The sequence below is a fragment of the Perognathus longimembris genome, chromosome 14 (assembly GCF_023159225.1).
Source record: "Perognathus longimembris pacificus isolate PPM17 chromosome 14, ASM2315922v1, whole genome shotgun sequence".
Taxonomy (NCBI): domain Eukaryota; kingdom Metazoa; phylum Chordata; class Mammalia; order Rodentia; family Heteromyidae; genus Perognathus; species Perognathus longimembris.
The window spans coordinates 40,027,729-40,050,503 of NC_063174.1; the positions used below are offsets into that span (position 1 = coordinate 40,027,729).

At 42.9% G+C, this 22,775-nt stretch overlaps 1 protein-coding gene across 1 annotated transcript in view; it reads right to left on the reverse strand.

Annotated features, from left to right (window-relative positions):
• Zfyve1 (zinc finger FYVE-type containing 1) overlaps window positions 1-22,775 on the reverse strand; it is a 62,154-nt gene that overhangs the window by 15,382 nt on the left and 23,997 nt on the right. Inside the window, exons 3-4 of the mRNA XM_048361962.1 lie at window positions 16,249-16,753; window positions 11,053-11,267 (exon numbers count right to left, since the gene is read on the reverse strand). Of these exons, the coding sequence (XP_048217919.1) occupies window positions 11,053-11,267; window positions 16,249-16,753 (720 nt within the window). The remainder of the gene's footprint in view (window positions 1-11,052; window positions 11,268-16,248; window positions 16,754-22,775) is intronic.

The window sequence follows — 22,775 nt, forward strand, 5'->3', positions numbered from 1 at the left end:
TGCAGCCTGACTTTCCATGGCCCTCATGCCCTATCAGCTGCCAGCATTCTCTGCCGTAGGCCTATGCTCTCCAAGATACCAGCAACTTCTTATGAGGTCAGAAAGAAAAGAACTCTGATATAAACCACCTTCTAGCCATCCACCCTCTCATATGCTGGGTGAGGAAGCAAGCATGCCACTTCTTTCACAAGTCCAAGCTGACAGTAATAAGCTAGACCTTTATAAGCACAGAAAGCTTTACAAGAATCGAGAGTATCAGACTATAATAGCATACTTCTGTTTTAAAAAACTGATAGCAGTGTAGTTCAGACTCAAGGATAGGGAAGATCTGTCCTCCTCTCTCTGTAATCTGATTTTTCTTTCCTAGTGTAGACATAAGCCTTCATCAAATCCACATGCTTTTCTAGTTACAATTTCCAAACCTGGGATGAAGCTCAGTTGTATAGCATGTGTGAGGCTCTGAATTCAATACCAGGCAGACAAACAAGCAAAAAAAATTCAAATCTCACATTATTCCATGTTTCTTGGGCTCTCTTTCTCCTGAGGTGCCAAAGCTGGGAGGGAAAGGCAAGAAAGGGCCTCTCGTGAGAGTGACTGCATAAGTATTTGAAGCAAATCTGGAGACCTGGTTGCCTGGAGACTGGATGATCTTGAACCTTAGTTGCCTTGGCAACAGTATGGATCTTTTTATTGTACCTATAAGTTAACCCCAGCAGTACAATTCCTGAATCAAAATTGACACTCTTCTATAATCAATGATGCCACCACCAATGTAAACTTTTAAATGCTTATTGGTACCATCTAAGGTGATAGAACTGGAAAGTCAGTTTCTACATTTGGTGATCAGAGGCTGAAGAATGTATTATAGGAACCTACATGAAATTCAGCTTTAACAGTCTTCCCAATGATACTGAACTGTAAGTACAGACAACCACAATTAATTCAATATTCCATTCCCCTATCATTCAATATTAATTCCCCAATTCAATTGGCCTTGAGCATCTGCTTTCTTTCACCGAACTTACCTCACAGTCATGGGTATGTTTGATAGGTGGCTGAAATGGTGCTATTGTAGGTACTGAGCAAAAGAGTACAAAATGCCCCAGTTAGAAAAATGGTACTAGGACTCAGGGACCACAATGTGGCCAAATAATTGTGATCCTGTCAGCAAGGAAACCATTTTCAGGCATACATGAGCAAGCCACTAGAACAAAAAGTGACTGTAATCACCATCCTCAACTCGTGTTTTCTCTCTCTCTCTCTCTCTCTCACACACACACACACACACACATACTCTCTCTCTCTCTCAAAATTCTTCATTTTCATTAACCACATCTCCAGATCCACGCTTCCTATTTATTCAATAATAAACATGAAAAGAAGCGCTTGGACTCCCTTCAATTCCACCTGCTGCATCAATCAGGTAGAACCTCAGGAATACGATATAGCTAGCTAATAGGCTAAGTACTGTGGCAGACACCTCCAGCATTTAGGAGGTAGAGACAAGAGGATCTCAAGTACAAATTAACTTTTAACTAACTGTTCTTTAGCAGGGCAAAATTAGTGAGATCCTAATTTTTTAAAAAAAATGAGGGTTGGAGATGTAGCTTAGTAATAGAATGCAAGACCCTGAGTTTAATTCTTGGCAGCATCAAAAACAAAACAACAATCCCTCCCCCCAAAAAATATAAAGAATATATTGTGAATAACTTCTTTTTGAGACAGACTATCATTATGTAGCCCAGGCTAGCATTGAACTAGCAATCCTCTGGCCTCCGTTTCTCAAGTGCTGGAATTAAAGACCCCCCATACTGTGTTTGTAGGGCTGGGAATGTGGCTTAGTGGTAAAGTGCTTGCCTAGCATGCATGAGGCCGAGAGTTCGATTCCTCAGTACTACATAAACAGAAAAGGCCAGAAGTAACACTGCGGCTTAAATGGTAGAGTGCCAGCCTTGAGCAAAAAGAAGCTTGGGAACAGTGCCCAGGCCATGAGTTGAAGCCCTAGGACTAGCACAAAATTATTTACTTAATTAAACAGCAAAGAATCATATAAATCATATTAAAACACATGCTAGGTTTCTCAAGGTGTTTGTGTGCTGAGTTACTGAGGAACTGGAAAAAAGATGAACAATACCAAGAGAATAAACAGGAAACCAAATAAACTATTCTGGCAATAATCAATTAAGCCTATGTTCACCCACATTCTTTTTTTTTAATTAAATTTTTTTTATTCAGAGCATCTTTTAAAATTACAGCATATTTAGTCATATGCTGCTAACTGCCAAACTATAACTGCCATAATGAAGCATAAAACACTTCCAAAATTTGAATGTAAACCACATTTTTAAAACAAAAAGCAGGGGCTGGGGATATGGCCTAGTGGCAAGAGTGCCTGCTTCATATACATGAAGCCCTGGGTTCGATTCCCCAGCACCACATATACAGAAAATGGCCAGAAGTGGCACTGTGACTCAAGTGGCAGAGTGCTAGCCTTGAGCAAAAAGAACCCAGGGACAGTGCTCAGGCCCTGAGTCCAAGCCCCAGGACTGGCCAAAAAAAGCAGTCTGAATATTCTTATACTAAAAAAGATGCATGACTACTTATAAAAATAATAAATACAATAGCATGCAATAATTAAACAATAAATGGAGTATAGATATACATACATTACCTTATATAATAGTATAAATTATGAAGACCTCAGACTTAATTTGAACAGCAAACTTAACTTGGCCAATTGACCTAATGCAAACTTTAAAGGCATTGAGCTTTTTATGAGAGTGATAATCAGATAATTAACCACTCCAAATTTAAAAGAAATTAGAAACAAAACAATGCAAAAAGTCAAACAATTTTGTATGTATGTATGCCAGTCCTAGGGCTTGAACTCAGAGCTTGAGTGCTGTCACTGAATTTTTGTGCTCAAGGCTAACACTCTACCACTTGAGCCATAGCTCCATTTCCAGCTTTTTCGGTGCTTAATTGTTAATAAGAATCTCACAGACTTTCCTTCCTGATCTGGCTTTGAACTATGCTCCTCAGATCTCAAGTCATCCTAGGGCCATGAGCCACCAGTGTCCAGCCCAATTTTTTCAAAGACATTGGCAAAAGCTGCAAAACAAATACAATTTCTGGGGAGAGCCCAAACCCCATGCCTGAACAGTTCACTCCTTCTCATAGACAGGAGTCCCACAGTCTAGTCTAATACAGCCCCTAACCTACCTTAGAAAACAGAAAACACCAAGCCCACAGGAAATTCTGGAGACTCCAGTTAGTAAGAATCATCAGTATTCCAGCTGATCAGGCTCATTTTAATCACAGAGAACAAGCTTCCTGAGTGGTATCACACTGTAAGAATACAGTATAACTATTTTCCTTTAAAATACCTAAAAATTGGCCTGGGGTTGGATGTGCAAGACTCCTGAGGGGAAAGCCCTGAGCAGTAATTACAGCACCCAGTGCCCCTGAGGGCTTTCAACGATGAGCTGGGTTAATTTTAAGAACTGGCCTATTGGCTTAATGATTCACAGTGAGGGTTTTTATAATTGTTGTATGTCTTAGCATGGATTCATCATCCTACGAAATGTTTACAGTGAAAGCCATCTTTTACTTACAAGGACACACTCAGCCAACACATCTAGGTACACATTCACCCCAAATGCATCCAAGGAGCACACCATGAATAATATGATTTGCACAGTTTTTGAACACTTACTATACACTAAACCCTTTGTTTCTTAGATATGCTCTCATTTAACCCATACCTCAGCCCTATTAGGAACACTATTTTCCTATGTAATAAGGGAAAAGTGGGCCCTGGTGGTTTATGCTAGTAATCCTAGCTACTCTGGGGGCTGAGATCTGAGGATCACAGTTCAAAGCCAGCCCAGGCAAAAAAGTTCATGAGACTCTTATCTCCAATTAACCACCCCTCCCCCCCAAAAAAAGAAAAAGAAGAGGGGTGGCCAGTGGCTCATGTCTGTAATGCTAACTACACAAGAGGCGGAGATCTGAAGACTGTGGTTCAAAGCCAGCTCAGCCAGGAAAAATCCATGAGACTCATTATCTCCAATAAAAACTACTAAAAAGCCACATGCTGGTGGCTCACTCCAGTAATCCTAGTTATTTAGGAGGCTGAGATCTGAGGATCAGGTTTGAAGCCAGCCCAGGCAATAAAGTCTGTGAGACTCATACTTCAGTTAAGCACCAAAAAAGTGGAAGCAGAGCTATGGCTCAAGTGGGAGAGCACTAACCTTGGGTTAAAAAAAGAAACCAAAAACAACAAAACTCAGTAACAGCACCCAGGCCCTGAGTTCAAGCCCCAGGACTAGTGCATGGGCTCACACACCCTCTAGTAGGATTATCCAGTATGAAAAACAATGAGAATGTTAACCACATTTGCTTTTGGGGGTGGGGGAAGGAGGAAGGATGGAGAAACACAGGCTAGTGCCAGGCACTGGTGGCTCAAACTATAATCCTAGCTACTCCTGAGAATGAGACCTGGAGCCTCTTAGTTCAAAACCAGCCTGAACAGGGGCTGGGGATATAGCCTAGTGGCAAGAGTGCCTGCCTCGGATACACGAGGCCCTAGGTTCGATTCCCCAGCACCACATATACAGAAAACGGCCAGAAGCGGCGCTGTGGCTCAAGTGGCAGAGTGCTAGCCTTGAGCGGGAAGAAGCCAGGGACAGTGCTCAGGCCCTGAGTCCAAGGCCCACAACTGGCCAAAAAAAAAAAAAAAAAAAAAACCAGCCTGAACAGAAAAATCTGAGACTCCATCTCTAAATAACTAGCAAAAAGCCAGACTAGGTATTTAGCTTTACTAATATTACATGTTCTTCCTCAATTTTTTTTAACCACTAATATTAAAAATCTTTTTTTTTTTGGCCAGTCCTGGGCTTGGACTCAGGGCCTGAACACTGTCCCTGGCTTCCTTTTGCTCAAGGCTAGCACTCTGCCACCTGAGCCACGGCGCCACTTCTGGCCGTTTTCTATATATGTGGTGCTGGGGAATTGAACCCAGGGCTTCATGTATACAAGGCAGGCGCTCTTGCCACCAGGCCATATCCCCAGCCCTAAAAATCTTAAATGAGCTGGGCACTCATGGCTTATACCTGCAATCCTAGCTACTCAGGAGGCTGGCATCTGAGGATTATGGTTCAAAGCTAGCCTGAGCAGGAAAATCTATGAAACTCTTATCTCCAAAAAGCACAAAGTAGAAGTGAGACCCAAGTGGTAGAGTGCTTGTCTTGAGCAAACAAAAAACTCAAGGACAGCATCCTAACCCTAAGTTCACACACACAAAAGAGAGATTGTAACTTAGAAAAAGAATTCCAAATATAGAGCTTTTATTTGGTTATAATAATACTACTTATAATAGAAAACACTAATGATATCGTGTCCAATTATTTTAGTACATTTGGACAATGAAATACTGTGTAGCTATTCACACTGCTTATGAAGATTATATAGTAACTGCTTATGAGCTATCCATTTTCATCTGTAATATAATGACAAACTATGTATCTTATTAACACGCAGCATACGATGCATAGGCAGACACTAAAATATTAACAGCTACTATCCTTAGGGAGGAATTATGGGTGGTCTTAATTTTCACTCCTATATGGCGGTATCCACATTTTTCGGCACTTAAACATGCATTCGGAAGCAAACTAGAAGAATGTGAATTTAGACAAGTGTAATATAAACTGATCACAGTATACAATGTCTTTTAACAAGTTGTTTTGCTTTCTGTTGACTTTTTTTTTCTTTTTTTGGCTAGTCCTGGGGCTTGAACTTTGGGACTTGGGTGCTGTTCCTAAGCTTCTTTGCTTAAGGCCAGCACTCTTACACTTGAGCCACAGCTCCACTGGTTAGAGATAGAGTCTCACAGATTCTTGCCTGGGCTGACTTTGAACTGAGATCCAACACCTAGCTTCAGCTGACTTTTGTCTATGCCCAAGCCTTATACTGCCATCCTCCCACCTTTACCTCCCAAGTAATTGCAATCAATTATAGCTATGTGCCACATGCCCCGCTTAGAATTCCTATGTCAATAATATTTTTCTTTTGGAAAAATTTTTTCTGGGTTTAAGTAAACTCAGGGAATGCTTTGACCAATACTTGTGGAATAAGACATCAAACTTCCATCAAGACTATTTAGCTGGGGGCTGGGGATATGGCCTAGTGGCAAGAGTGCTTGCCTTGTATCCATGAGGCCCTGGGTTCGATTCCCCAGCACCACATATACAGAAAATGGCCAGAAGTGGCGCTGTGGCTCAAGTGGCAGAGTGCTAGCCTTGAGCAAAAAAAAGAAGCCTGGGACAGTGCTCAGGCCCTGAGTCCAAGCCCCAGGACTGGCCAAAAAAAAGACTATTTAGCTGGAGGACGGGATAACTGGGTAGGTGGGTATGAGTGGGGTATAAATAGGTGTTGATGGGAATTAAATGTACACCATCAAACATGCCAGGCAAGGAAGTGCTCTACTTCTAAACTGTTCTGCTGATTTCTTGCCTGGTGATGGCCAAGACAATATAGGAGTGACACAGCAGCAAGACCACTGCACAAGTGAGATGCTAACACCTAGTCTCCTACCCAAAATGCTATTGATGAGGAAGGGGCCACAGATAAATCTCTAAGGGCCACAGATAGGTTATGTAGCACCTGTTACGGCTAGCACCCCATCTAGGAGGCAGGCTCTGTGTATACAACAACAACAACAAAAACCAGGAGCCCTCCACTTGAAGGTGCTACTGGGTCTCAGCAAGTGCTTTATGGTAGGATTCTGTGCTAACAAAACACAACACATTCATCTTACTGCTTAGATACACTAAAAAAAAAAAAAAAAACAATTTACCCAGTTTTAATGGGAAAAGATCTGATGCTCAGAGGCAGGTTTCCCAAAAGATGAGCCTCCTATTTCTCTATTTCTGACAGGCATAATGATGAAGTTTTTTTGTTGTTTTTTTTTGCCAGTCCTGGGCCTTGGACTCGGCCTGAGCACTGTCTCTGGCTTCTTTTTGCTCAAGGCTAGCACTCTGCCACTTGAGCCACAGTGCCACTTCTGGCCGTTTTCTATATATGTGGTGCTGGGGAATCGAATCCAGGGCTTCATGTATAGGAGGCAAGCACTCTTGCCACTAGGCTACATTCCCAGCCCCCATAATGATGAATTTTAGGTGATTATAAGTGATATATTGTATAACATCAAATTCCAAAGCAGAAATTACCTATTTCTAGTTATTTTTCCCATTTCAGAATCTGTTAGAAAGTCTCACATAGGTAATAGCATGTCTATCATCTCATGAATACTTAATAATCTTCCTTTTTTTTTTTTTTTTGGCCAGTCCTGGGGCTTGGACTCAGGGCCTGAGCACTGTCCCTGGCTTCTTTTTGCTCAAGGCTAGCACTCTGCCGCTTGAGCCACAGCACCACTTCTGGCCATTTTCTGTATATGTGGTGCTGGGGAATCGAACCCAGAGCCTCATGTATATGAGGCAGGTACTCTTGCCACTAGGCCATATCCCCAGCCCCAATAATCTTCCTTTTAAATAAAGTTTTACACTGGGTGCCATTGGCTCATGCCTGTAATCCTAGCTACTCGGGAGGCTGAGATATGAAGATCACAGTTCAAAGTCAGCCAGGGCAGGAAAGTCTGTGAAACTCTTATCTCCAATTAACCACTAGAAAATCAGAAGTGGCACTGTGGCTTTAAGTGGTAGAGCACTAGACTTGAGTGCAAAAGCTCAGGAATAGCATCCAGGCCTTGAGTTCAAGCACTACAACCAACAAAAAATTAAAAATAAAAATAAATTAATTAAAGTCACAACCTTCCATTAGCAACAGTCTCTCTTCTCTCAGCTGCTGAGATGAAGTAGATACTTCCAGACTATGAGAAGGAGCTCTGGAACAAAATCGCCAGGATTTATGTCTGCTGTCATTTACTAAGTTCAACCAATTAATAAATTTCACTGTGCCTCTGCTTCTCCATCTTCAAAAATGAGAATAGCAGCTTACTCATGGATGATGATATAAGGATTAAATGAATTAATCTCCATACATAATGTTCTGAATTGTAGCAAGAAACAATAATTATTATAATGTGTCCTTTTTGTCTTAGTAATTTTCTACCTATGATACCCGTTTCCTATTTATACTGATAACTAAAAAGTTTCCTTCCCATGTTAGGCATTGTTGGCTTATACCTGTAAACTCAGATACTCAGGAGGAGGCTGTGAGAGCTAAGGATCATGTTTCAAAGTCAGCTCAAGCAGGAAGTCCATGAGATTCTTATCTCCAGTTTACCACCAAAAAAGCCAGAAGTAGAGCTGTAGCTCAAATGGTAGAGCATTAGCTGTGAGCACAAAAGTTCTGGGACAGCACCCAGACCCTGAGTTCAAGCCCCAGGTACAGCACACACACACACACACACACACACAAAAAAAAAAAAATTCCTTCTTGTACTGACAAGGTATAGATTATTTTGCAGTTATGAAAATGGAACAATGAAACTTGTTGGGGATCTCTTTTTTTTTGGAGGGTCAGGGAAAGTGACAGAGGGAGTAAACTTTATTGCAATGATTGGAATGAAATATGAACACATGTGGAGATAAAACAGTGAAATCCCCAACTCCTGTGTAACCAACATAAATAATTTTTGTTTTTGCTGGTCTTGGGGCTTGAACTCTAGGCCTGGGTGCTGTCTCTGAGCTTTGGAGCCACAGCTCCACTTCTAGTTTTTTGTTTGGTTTTCTTTTTTCTTTTTTAAATTTATTGTCAAAGTGATGTACAGAGGGGTTACAGTTTCATACCTAAGGCATTGAGTACATTTCTTATCAAACTTGTTTCTTCCTCCCTTATTTTTGTCCCTCATAGCTTTCTGATGGTAAATTGGAGGTAAGAGACACACAGACATTAAACCAGTCCTCACATCTCAGCCTCCTGAGTAGCTAACATTACAAACATGAGCTAATAGTGTTCAGCACCTATTTTCTTTTTTTTTTTTTTGCCAGTCCTGGGCCTTGGACTCAGGGCCTGAGCACTGTCCCTGGCTTCTTCCCGCTCAAGGCTAGCACTCTGCCACCTGAGCCACAGTGCCCCTTCTGGCCGTTTTCCATATATGTGGTGCTGGGGAATCGAACCGAGAGCTTCATGTGTAGGAGGCAAGTGCTCTTGCCACTAGGCCATATTCCCAGCCCCTACCTATTTTCTTTTTTAAGAATGAAAAAAGCAGGCTGGGAATATGGCCTAGTGGTAGAGTGCTTGCCTCGTATACATGAAGCCCTGGGTTCAATTCCTCAGCCCCACATATATAGAAAAAGCCAGAAGTCGTGCTGTGCTCAAGTGGTAGAGTGCTAGCCTAGAGCAAAAAGAAGCCAGGGACAGTGCTCAAGCCCTGAGTGGCAAAAGTGCTCGCCTTGTATATGAAGCCCTGGGTTAGATTCCTCAGTACCACATAAACAGAAAGGCCAAAAGTGGTGCTGTGCTCAAGTGGTAGAGTACTAGCCTTGAGCAAAAAGAAGCCAGCGACGGTGCTGTGCTCAGGCCCTGAGTCCCAAGCCACAGGACTGGCAAAAAAAAAAAAAAAAAAAAAGAATGAAATAAATTTTGGATTTTTTGTGGGTCATGAGTCTTAAACTTGGCTTGTTGAACTGGGCACTTTCCATGAGCTCTTTTTTTCCCCCCCTTGTCTTGGAGCTTGAACTCAGGGCCTAAGCACTAACCCTGGCTTTTTTTTGCTCAAGGCTAGCACTCTACCTGTTGAGCCACAGCACCACTTCTGGCTTTTTCTGTGTATGTGGTGCTGAAGAATGGAACCCAGGGCTTCATGTATGTTAGGCAAGCACTCTACCAATAAGCCACATTCCCAGCCCCTCCTCAAGCTCTTTTACTCAAAGCTAGTGTTCTACCACTTTGAGCCACAGCTCTACTTCCAGTTTTTGATTGCTTAATTGGAGACTTGAGTCTCATGGAGATTTTTCTGCCAGGGCTGGCTTCCAACCATGATCCTCAGATGTCAGCCTCCAGAGGAGCTAGGATTACAAGCGTGCGCCATCAGGACCCGGCAAAAAAAATTTTGACTTAAGTAAGTTTAGACGAATGTTATGATTGAATATATGCCCCAAATTTCATGTGCTAGAAACTCAATTTCTAAATTCATAATACTTGGAGATAAGTTATGAGGAGTTTGCCCTCAGGAATGAATTAGTCCATTCGTGAATTAACAAGTTATCAATGAACAAGCATTGTTACAAAGTATCTTCCCCAAAAAAACCCTGCTCTACTTCACTGGTAATGCCCTCTATCACATTATGATACAGCAAGAAGGCTCTTAGCAGTTTCTGAGCAGATGCCAGCACAATATTGCCATCCAGCTTGCAGTCTCCAGAATGGTGAGCCAAATAAGCCTCTATTCTTTATAAACCACTTGATCTCAGGAATTTTGTTAGAGCAACAAAAAATAGGCTAGGAGAGGTAAGAAGAAAAATGAGTCAATGTAAAGAAAAGTATAAAGCATAAATTAACTTCAGCCCAAAGTCAACTCACCAGAACTGTACCAAAACTACCGAGAAACACTTTCTCCTACTGCCCAAAAGACTGGTGTTTTCTCCAAAATGAAGCTCTTATCTATCAACTGTTTTACTAAGACTAAAGACTGCACCGGGGCTGGGAATATGGCCTAGTGGCAAGAGAGCTCGCCTCGTATACATGAAGCCCTGGGTTCGATTCTCCAGCACCACATATCTAGAAAACGGCCAGAAGAGGCGCTGTGGCTCAAGTGGCAGAGTGCTAGCCTTGAGCAAAAAGGAAGCCAGGGACAGTGCTAGGAAGCCAGGGACAGTGCTCAGTCCCTGAGTCCGAGCCTCAGGACTGGAAAAAAAAAAAAAAAAAGACTGCACAAGAGTCAGATTTCTGGCAACAAGAAGGCACAGGACAGATGCAAACACCACTCGTGCTCTTCTTCCATTATCCACCAAGAAAGCTGAGGACTGCGTGTCCTCCCTGCTCACAGGTCCCCCACAAGCAGCACTTGGGCAGGAACCAACTCACCTTCAGGGCTTTGAAGATGACCCCTGGGTGCCGGGGAGACCGGGTAGTGTTATTCTCTAACAGCTGCTCCAAAGCCCATCGAAGCCCGGAGAAGTCTGTGGGGGGGTTGTAAGTCCTCGTTCCTTTGTAGTGAATAGAACTAAAGGCTTCAGGAAAACGGCCAAGCTTTCGAAACCTGTCCTGGATAAGTTTCTCCGGCACCTCTGAAGGGTGATCTGTACAGGCAGATAGATACAAGCATGTGAGCAGTAAGTGAATGATTGCTCCTTTCAGCATAAAAAAACAAACCTCCTACTGGGCTAGGATGTAGAACAGTGGTAAAGTGCTTGCTTAGCAAGTGCATCACCCTGGGGTTTGATTCCCAGTACCAGAAAAGAAAACACACAAAAAAATACAGTAAGAAACAACTTAGTGGGCTGGGAAGGTAGCTTAGTGGTAGAGTGCTTGCCTAGCATGCACAAAGCCCTGGGTTCAATTCCTCAGCACCACATAAACAGAAAAAGCCGGAAGTGGCACTGTGGCTCAAGTGGTAGAGTGCTTGCTAGCCTTGAGCAAAAGAAGCCAGGGACAGTGCTCAAGCCTTGAGTTCAAGCTCCACGTCTGGCAAAAAAATAAAAAATAAAAGAAAGAAAAACAACAACTTACTCCATATATGTAAAGCACACACAGGAACGTTATATTAGCCTGGCCTGGAAAGGATCCAGTTGAGAGCATGGATGTTTCATGATCTACTACTGATTACGTGGGTGTGTTCAGGTTGTAAAAAAATCCATCATGTCACACACTTGGGTATGATGCATATTTTTCTGTAAATATATTTCAAGGAAGAATCTTTTCAAAAGTCTTTGTTGTAAGAAAATCTAGTCCTGTCAAAGTATAAAATGAAAACTACGTGTGGCCTCCTAACTATACTTGCTAATGGAACAAAAGGTAACTATAATTCAATGTTCACCTTTTTTTTTTTTTTTTGCCAGTCCTGGGCCTTGGACTCAGGGCCTGAGCACTGTCCCTGGCTTCTTCCCGCTCAAGGCTAGCGCTCTGCCACTTGAGCCACAGCGCCGCTTCTGGCCGTTTTCTGTATATGTGGTGCTGGGGAATCGAACCTAGGGCCTCGTGTATCCGAGGCAGGCACTCTTGCCACTAGGCTATATCCCCAGCCCTCACCTTTTTTTTTGGTCAGTTGTGGGGCTTTAAAGTGGGGCTTGAGTGCTGTCCCTGAGCCTTTTCACTCAAGGCTAATGCTCTATCACTTTGAGCCACAGCACCACTTCCAGTTTTCTGGTGTTTAACTGGAGATGAGTCTCATGGACTTTCCTGCCCCGAATGGCATCAAACCATGATCCTCAGATCTCAGCCTCCTGAGTAGCAAGGATTATAGGTGTGAGCCACTGGCCTTACCTAATGTTCACCCTTTCAGATGTTTTTCTGCCACATTTACCAATATCTGTATGCAACTCGCTTTGTTATTCATATACTGTATCTAGTCCTTGTTATAATATACTGAGACATTCCTTTTTTTTTTAACAGCTCAGTAGTCCTCTATCCTGTGAACATACATATTAAGCTAGTCATCTCCTAGTAAACATTTTAGAATTCTATACTGTGAGAACTGTGATCTTCTAGGATGAAGCTGGGGCATATGGCCAAATAGGAGTTATTAGCTTGCCCAGCATTAGTCTAGAACAGTGGATTTCTTTATGACAGATGGAGTCAAGAAATGTTTTGGAGCTGAGTATCAGGGGCTCATGACTGTAATGCTAGCTCCTGGGGAGGCTTAGATATTAGATTTACAGTTCAGAGCCAGACCAAGTAGACAAATCCATGAGACACTTATCTCCTATTAATCAGCATAAAGACAGCACCAGCCTTTAGTGAAAAAGCCAAGCTAGAGTGGGAGGCCCTGAATTCAAGCCCTAGTACTAGCAAATAATAAATAAGCTTTACCTTTAGAGCTGTAAAGGTCAGAAGGATTTTCTTTTCCATTAATATTTTAATGGAAATCACTCCAATTAATAGTGAAGGTAAATTTAGTTACCTTCATTTGTTTGGTCTTGTAGTGATGTGGATAGAACTCAGGACCTCATGCAAGATAGACAAGTGTTCTACCACTGAACTACATCTAACTAGTTTATATATATTGGGGGGGGGGTTTCTTTTTTGGTACTGGGGATCGAACCCAGGATGCTGCACTTGCTAGACAAGCACTTTGCCACTGAGCTACATCCCAGCCCTGACTAGCTCATGTTTAAAAGAACAGTCATTAGCTGGGCAATGGTGGCTCATGCCTGTGATCCTAGCTACTAAGGAGATTAAGATCTAAAGATCACAGTATGAAGCCAACCTGGGTAGGAAAGCCCATAATATGCTAATTTAGCGCCCAAAAAAAGCCAGAAGTGGAGCTGTGGCTCAAGTGGTAGAGCACCAGCCTCATGAAAAGAAAGTCAGGGACAGCAAGTGCCCAGGTTGAGTTCAAGCTCTAGGACCAAAAAAAAAAAAAACAGAATAGTCACTAAAGAGAAATGGCCATAATTCTGCTGTTAGTCCCTATACTCATCTCATGTTGCACTTTAAGAAGTAGCTCTGGGGGCTGGGGATATAGCCTAGTGGCAAGAGTGCCTGCCTCGGATACACGAGGCCCTAGGTTCGATTCCCCAGCACCACATATACAGAAAACGGCCAGAAGCGGCGCTGTGGCTCAAGTGGCAGAGTGCTAGCCTTGAGCGGGAAGAAGCCAGGGACAGTGCTCAGGCCCTGAGTCCAAGCCCCAGGACTGGCCAAAAAAGAAGTAGCTCTGGGGCTGGGAATGTGCCTTAGTGGTAGGGAGCGTGCCTACCATGCATGAAGCCATGGGTTCCATTCCTCAGTACCACATACACAGAAAAGGCCAGAAGTGGCACTGTGACTCAAGTGGTAGAATGGTAACCTTGAGTAAAAGAAGCTCAGGGACAGTGCCCAAGTTGTAAGTTCAAGCCTCAGGACTGGCCAAAAAAAAAAAAAAAAAGTAGCAGCCCTAGGGTCATAGATTTCTCAGGTGCACACTCCTGCTACCTTCATTTCCTCCCACTACCTCATAGCTTTTGCCCCTGACAAGTAGTTATTGCTCACAAATGACCTAGCTCTGCTCATATAAAGCAGAAATGCAAGTGGAACATCCCTAAACCTGAAAATCCAAAATGTTTCAAATTCTGAAAGTTTTTGACCATAAGATCTCAAAGTATTTTACAGTTCGTATTTTCAATTTAAAGATGTTCTACCAATAAATTCTGTCCACTCCCCTCCCCTATTGCCCTCCTACTGCCACTAACCTGACAGTTCTGAACGCTTCTCACCTGAGTACTAAGAACTTCCTGATAGGGTTCCCCAACTGCAGGCTGGTACTGAGGGAGATTTTTAAAGTACAGATTGACTAAGTCTCTTTCAGGGGCTCCTGAGTATCTCTACCATTCCCTCCTATACAAACAAGCTATGCTTTGGATACACAGAACATATTCCAGTGTCAAACACTCCTCCAGGCTCTTCAGATACAGCAGTGAATAACTTGGGCAATGTTTCTGCCCTTGTGCTCTTTCCATTCTAATAGAAAGACCAACAGCAAATACACCACATCTGTAATGATTTCACAGGGGCCAAAGAACAGGAAGATGAGAGTGTTAGCAGTAATATGTATTGGGGGCAGTTGGGAAAAGCACTGCAGGGGGGAAAGTTGAGTGGAATATAAGATGTAAGCTAGTTGGAGGTCAGGGGCCAGGCAGACAGAGCACATGTGCAAAGATGGGAGTAGTAGAGAAAAGATGGCACTGCTACAGGGCTGTGGGTAAACAGATGCACATGAGCACAGATACAGATGGGGAGTAGGAGGAATAAAGGCAGTGGGAAAAGAAGGAATTTGAGTGAAGACACGTAATTAGGAGATTGGATTATAATCTATATTATAAACTAAGCTTTCATTCAAAGAGATTACTCTGGATGCTAGGCAGAAAAGACATTGCAGGCATACCCCGGGATGAGGCTAGAGTGACTAGAACCACTCCCAGTTCCCTGAACACAAAGTTAGTGTATGAAACCAACAGGGTTTAGCTTCTGAGAACATCCACCTCCCCTCCTCTAACTAGGTAAGCCACAGCAGGGGCACAGGACCTCCTCCCTCCAAGAACTCTACTCAGGTGCAGAACCCTGTGCACTCCCACAGCTCCACTAGCAGTATCTGCTTAAAAGAACACTGCTTGGTCTCCCTAATTAGGCTGCCAGCTTTTCAGCGATGGGGATTTGGTTCCAAGTGCCCAGTGCACTAACTGACTGAAAGGGTGAATGGTATAATTGTTTGAGGGGCCATACTGCTATCACCCCACCCAACAATGATATTGCACCTGCTCCCTCAGATTCCTATTTGAGTGACCATCTTGCTCTCTAGTTCCTTGAGAAAATGAAAACAATAAGAACTCTCCTCCCACCACCCCCTCTCTCCTGTTGATGTGGATAAATTGTCCATGGTCCTGACTAAAGCTGACACTTCCTCCTCCAGTAGTACATCACTCCAATTCTTCCTATTTCCTCCTTTTGTTTGGGGGGGTGGGTCGTGTGCTGGTCCTGGGCTTGAACTCAAGGCCTGGGTGCTGTCCCTGAGCTTCTTAAACTTAAGGCTAGTGCTCTCCCACTTGAGCTACGCCATACTTCAGCTTTTTTGTAGTTTACTGGAGAAAAGAGTCTCGTGAACTTTCCTGCCTGGGCTGGTTTTAAACTATAATCCTCAGATCTTAGTTTCCTGAGTAGCTACAATTACAAGTATCCATTTCACCTATTCTTTCTTGATCTCATTCCAGTCAAGCTTTCATCCCTATTTCTGTATTGCCAGAGACAGTTTGAATGTTTTTGGTTGGTCACGGGCTTAAACTCAGGGCCTGGGCACTGTTCTGAGCTTTTGTGCTCAAGGCTAGTGCTCCACCACTGTGAGCCATAGGAGCCATAGCTCTACTTCTGGTTTTCTGGTGGTTAATTGGAGTCTCACAAACTCTCCTGCCCAGGCTGGCTTCGAACCATGATCCTCAGATCTGTTTCCTGAGTAGCCAGAGGTACAGGTGTGAGCCACCAGCACCTGGCCAAAGCCAATTGTTAATCTACCAAGTTGTCACTGCCTCTCATAGCCATCTCCTTGTACCCAAAAGGCGCACTCTGGGACACTGTGCCCTGCCTACTCACCAGAGCCCAGTAGTTGAGTGTGTACAGTTTCATGGAAAATAATAACTGCAGGGCCCAGGGTGGACAAGGGGACATCTAGGCCACAGCGGGCAGTGGTAGCCTTGAGCTCCTTGGTGAAGTGTTTCAGGTAAGCTTCTGAGGCATCCCCAAGGAATTTGAAGAGGTCATTATGAAGCCGGTCTGCATGAGTTCGATAGATGACCAGGTCTGAGATGGCCAGAACTTTGAGCAGCAACCGCGTTCGCTGGCTGAGATTCACCGTGGCCCCCAAGAGCCCTTCTGTGTCTATCACTGCTACTTTGTGCACTGGGTCATAGGCAGCCCACACTCCCACTGTGCAGGACTCCTGGGCAGGGGAGGTTTTGAAGACTTCACGGCCATAGAAGAAAGTGTGGTTGAGGGTGTGAGACTTTCCATCGCCTGTATTTCCAAAAATGGAAACCACCTTCAGATGCTGATCGGGTTTACAGTCCAATTTCCTAATAAAGTCCTCTTCATTTGTTACCTTCAAAAAACAAACAAAAAAAAAAAACAGAAAAGGCAATGAAACCTGCAAACTAACTAACCAGAAACACCTACAAGAAAGAAGAATGAGGGCTTCCCAATGTCTCAGCATCCTTGACTGACCTGGCAGGTAAGAAGGAGACAGAGTCTCAGGACAGGGCTCTACCACCACTTCCCACCCTAAGGAGACAGCACACCAGAGCCCCTGAGCCTCAAGCAGTGCAAGAACTCAGTGGTCATAAAAGAACTAAGGCTATAACTCTTAAAGACACCGGGGCAGGTACTGGTGGCTCACACCTGTAATCCTGGCCACTAAAAGACTGAGTTGTCACGATCCTGGTTCAAAGCCAGCTCAGTCAGGAAAGTTTGTAAGATTCTTATCTCCAAATAACCAGCAAAAAGCTAGAAGTAGCAGTGTGGTTCAAGTTGTAGAGCACTAGCCTTGAGCAAAAAGCTCAAGGACAGCACCCAGGTCACACACACACACACACACACACACACACACACACACACACACAGTCTGGAAGTGAAGTGTAACTGGTATAGCACCTGCCTTGTAATTAAGCTCAATCCTCAATACCGTTAAAAAAAAACAAAACAGGAATTTCAAGCCAGGTACCAGTGGTTCACGTCTGTAATCCTAGCTACACAGGTGACTGACTGATCTAAGGATCACGGGCAGGAAAGTCCATGAGACTCTTATCTCCAATTAACTACTCAGGAAAGGCCTGAAGTCTTGCTGTGGCTTAAGTGGTAGAGCACTACTAGCCTTGAGCACAGAGGCTCAGGGACAGAGCCCAGGCACTGAGTTCAAACCCCAGGATGTGGGGGAGGGACTTCCACCAATTCCAGACATATTTAAGAGATACAAACTGAAATAGTTGTTGGAAATAGGTTCATTTGTGTTTATGGGGGCCAGGGAGGGAGATTACTAATAATACACATATTCAGTCTCATTTGCTTTAGTTATTTTTCAGGTATTACCCAGAATTTTTGTTAGGGCTAGTCTGGGATCATAATCCTTCAACCTTCACCTCCTACAGATGTGCACTATTATGCTTGGTTTGTCTGTTGAGACAGACCCTCATTTTTTTTAGCCTAGATTGCTTCAAGCTTTGATTCCCCTATCTCCATCTCCTAAGTAGATGATGGTACAGATAAAGGGTACCACTCCAGCTTAGTTCATTCCTTTTCAGAGCTAAATAATATTTAGTTTATGGATCATAGTTGTTTGCATACTCATGACTCAAACATTTAGTTGTATTCACTTTTGGCTGTGTGGACAGAGCTGCTATTCATATCCATGTACATGTAAGTTTTATGTGAATGTGTCCTTTTGGTTCTGTTGGGTCTACACTTAGGAATACAAATACTGAGGCATATGATAACCCCATGTAGAAAATTTTCTTTGTTTCTTTTTTATTTTGTTCCCATGACAGTCCTGGGGCTTGAACTCAGGCCTGGGTATATCCCTGAGCTCCTTTGCTCAAACCTAGCTCTTCGTCACTTGAGCCACAGCTCCACTTCCAGCTTTTTTGGTGCTTAATTGGAGAGAAGAGTCTCACTGACTTTCTTGTCTGGGCTGCCTTCAAACTTTGGTCCTTAGTCTCCTGAGTACTACCAGCAATACTACCTGAGTACTACACTACTACCAGAACCTCACTACAAAATTTTCTTTTTCTTTTTGAGAGAGTTTTGCTAGGCAGCCTACTCCTTGAACTCTCAACTCTCTTGTTTCTGTTTCTAGTAGCTAGGATGTAGGTATATGTTGCTATGCTTAGTTTAGCTACTTTTTTTTTTCAGCCTATCTTTTGCTTTTTTTTTTTTTTTTTTTTTTTTTTTTTGCCAGTCTTGGGGCTTGAACTCAGAGCTTGAGCTTCTTTTGCTCAAGGCTAGCATTCTAATCACTTGAGCCACAGCACCACTTCCGGCTTTTTCTGTGTATGTGGTACTGAGGAATCAAACCCAGGGCTTTGTGCATGCTAGGCAAGCACTCTACCACTAAGCCACATTCCCAGCCTCCCCCCCCCCCAACTATTTTTTGAGAAAGTTCCAGACTACATTCTATATTCTGCCATTTTACATCCTCATGATTTTATAGTTTCTCTACATCCTTGCCAATACCTGCTACTGTCTTTCTGAACATAATCTGCTCTAGTGGAAATGAAATGATACTCATTGTGGGTTTGATTTGCTTTTCTATAGTTAAAAATAATACTAAGCATCTTTTCATGTGTTTATTGGTCATTTATATATTTTTCTGGAAAAATAACTATTCAAATTCCACCCCCCCCTTCTTTAAACCAGTCTTGGGGCTTGAACTCAGGGCCCAGGCACTATCCCTGAGCTTTTGTATCAACTTGAACATTCCTTTTTTCTACTAGAAAAACACAAGGTTTTGTATCAACTCTAACACTCCTTTTTTCTATTAGAAAAAGCCAGGTCAAGCCAGGTGTTGGTGGCTCATGCCTATAATCCTAGCTACTCAGGAGACTGAGACTTGAAGATACAGTTCAAAGCCAGCCCAGGTAGGAACATCTATGAAATTTTTATCTCCACTAAACTACCAAGAAAAGCCAGAAATGGAGCTGTGGCTCAAGTAGGAGAGTGATGGCTTTGAGCAAAAGAGCTCAGGGACAGTGCCTAGACCCTGAATTCAAGCCCTGGGACCAGCACCAAAAGGAAGGGAGGAAAGGAAGAAGGGAGGGAGGGAGGGAAAAAAGAAAAAAAAATCCAAGTCACAAAGATTAACTCATGTCAGGACTGGAAATATGGCCTAGTGGTAAAGCGCTCGCTTCATATACATAAAGCCCTAGGTTAGACATAAAGCCAGGGACAGTGCTCAGGGCCTGAGTCCACGCCCCAGGACTGGCAACAAAAACAAAACAAATAAAAGATTAACTCATGTCTTCTTGGTAAAGAACCCGGATTTGCATTGGTAATTTTATTTTAGTTTTTTAGTATTACCAAGGTGATGTGCAGAAGGGTTAGTTACATCAGCCAGGTAATGAATACATTTCTTTTCTTCTCTCTTTTATATGATATTGGTTATTTTTGAAATGGGGTTTCACTTTACTCAGGCCAGCCTCACTTTTATCATCCACTTTCTGCTTCCCCATGTCACAGGAGAGGATGACACAATGTGTACTAAAGCACCCACCCATTGTGCTTCCATACCCATCCATCTTACAAACTTTTATTCTAGGGCTGGCCTCAAAACAAGATGTCCCCCCATCTCCACCTCCCAGGCAGCTAGGATTGCAGGAGTGAGTCACCATGCCCAGCGCCCAGCAATGCTCTGGTGTAAATTTTCATAGCTTGTTACCTGTTGTGATTCCTCCTTCATAGTCAAACTTGTCTTTGCTCATTAAAAGTCAAGGAATTCAAATGCCATAGTATGTGAATGTGTACTGAGCTCAAGTAATGACTACTGATCAGCATTTTGGTTTTGTTTTGATCTGTACAGTTTCTCTACTGACTTGTTCTGATGGGTTGGAAAATGGGTGAGACCAGCATTTGGAAGGAATTGCACAGCTGAAAGATTCCACTGGAAAATGTACCCCGAATCAATCCAATTAGTTCTTCAGTAGGAAAACAAGACTATGAGAAAGATCTTCCTTATTAAAGTCATAATAGTCGTCTTTTATTTAAATTTCACTTACTGAACCTTATTCTGGGAGAATGAGAAAAGCTTGAGTCAGGGACTAGTGGCTCACGCCTAAAATCCTAACTGCTAAGGAGGCTCAAATCTGAGGATCATGGGACAAAGCCAGTCCATGCAGGAAAATCGGTGAGACTCTTTATCTCCAAGTAACTACCAGAAAATTGGAAGTAGAGCTGTGGCTCAAAGTGGAGAGTGCTAATCTTGAGTGAAAGAGCTCGGGGACAGCGCCCAGGCCCTGAGTTCAAGTCCCACTACTAACAAAAAAAATGTATATGAAACCAACACAAACACATTCTCTTATTTTAAAGACACTGAACTCATTCCAGTTATAATTACAGAATCCATATTTTTTTCTATTTTCAAAACATTATTGGTAATCCAACCCCCTAATCTGCTCACGCAGTGGATAAATGACAGTTTTGCACATAGACTCTATTATCCAAATTAACTAAAGAGAAAATATTTTCTCTCTAAAAATAATAAAAATTTCACCCAGGTGTAGTGGTGTAAGACTGCAATCTCAGCACTTGGGAAGCTGATGTGGAAGTATCATGAGTTTGAGGAAGGCAATCTGGGCTATAAATAGCAAGACCTTGACATACATACATACATACATAAATACATAGCTGAACACCAATGTCTCGGGTCTATAATCCTTGTTCCTCAGGAAATCTGAGGATCACGATTTGAAACCAGCATGGGCAGGAAAGTCTATGAGACTCTGTAAGTAACCAGCATAAAAGTAGCAAAGAATACTGAAAGTAGTGCTATGGCTCAAGTGACAGAGTGCCGGCCTTGAGCCAAAAAATGTAAGGGACAGCACCCAGGCTCTGAGTTCAAGCCCCAGTACTAGCACCAAAAAAAAAAAAAAAAAAGGAAAGAAAGAGCGAGCGAGAGAGAGAGAGAGACAGTAACTATGAAATACTAGTTAACACTGTGAGAAGGGAGCAGGAATTAAGTACTGATACATGCTGCAATATGGATTGACTATGAAAACCTGAGTATGTGAAAAAAGAAGAGACCACAGAGCAGATGATTTAACTGACATAACATTCAGAACAGGCCAATTTATAAAGCAGAAAGTAGATTAGTGGTTGCCCAAGGCAGGGGGCAGAAATGAATACAAAGGAGCTGTTAATTGAGTACATGGTCTCTATTTGGGGTGATGAAAATATTCTAAATTACATAACGGTATACATTGCTTAACTTTATAAACATACCAAAAATGTCAAAATGCATGCTTTATATTTAAGCTACTGTAATTCTAGGAACTTTGACGTTAATGAGAATCCCAACAATTACTAAATGCCCACCACAGTGCCAGGCCTTTCACAAGATCCAGGAGCCTAGGACTTGTCTATCTTATCATCACATGCACAGCACTTAGAACACAGCCTGGGACACAGCTCAGTATCTAGTGAAGGAATGAATGAATGAATGATAAACACTTTGCTATCCACGTTAATCACTTTCACCCCACATGTCTTCCACAGGACTGAACACAGATAACCCAGGAGGTAACTCTTGAGAAGTGACACAGAACAGGCCATTTTGGATCAGTGTCACCCAGCCAGGCTTGTTCCAAGTTGCTAAGGTGTCAAGCAAGAGACAAATAAAGGTTCCACAAACCTCTCCCAGCAGAGTCAGCTAAGGTCAAAGTGACCAGCTGGAAAACCAGCCACCTCCAACAGTCCTGGGATGGGGAAGACAAAGCCTGGGGATTGTCTCCAGGAAAATCTACTCTGTCAACAATCCATTCCCCCACCAAACAGCAACTGCTAGCCATATATCTCTGAGTGGGCACCTGAAAAGGGTGGGAGCCTTAGGACAGAAATTCAGTGTCTCTGGATTCATAATGAGCACTCACCAAATGTTTCACTTGATATAATGACCTCATCTGTTACCATCTAGGATTTTACTTGGCCTGTGTTACATACACACGTGCCTGTACCGGCCATATGTATCTGAGCCCACTGAAAGAAATCTGGGAGAAAGAGTTCATGAGGAGTCCCAGGTAAGTTTTTTTTCTGATGAGTTGTGGGCCATCATTTCACCTGTACTGATGGCATGAAGTGAAGATATGACAATCTTTCCTTTCCCTGGCTGAGAAGTATATCACTCATTAAACCATCAGATAAAAAGAAAGTGCCAGGCAAACTGAAACCAGGCCTTGTGTTTTTCTTCCTGCTGCCTTTCACCTTAGCTTTACTCCCTTTAACAGTACTAAACACCCCACTAACCTGTGGGCATTTTCTCCTTAGCCAGAAAGCAGTGAACTGCATACACATAGCTGGTAGCAAGACTGGTTTTTGGAGGCACAGAACCTGCTAGGATGCAATTAGTTTGTCTCAGGGAGAAT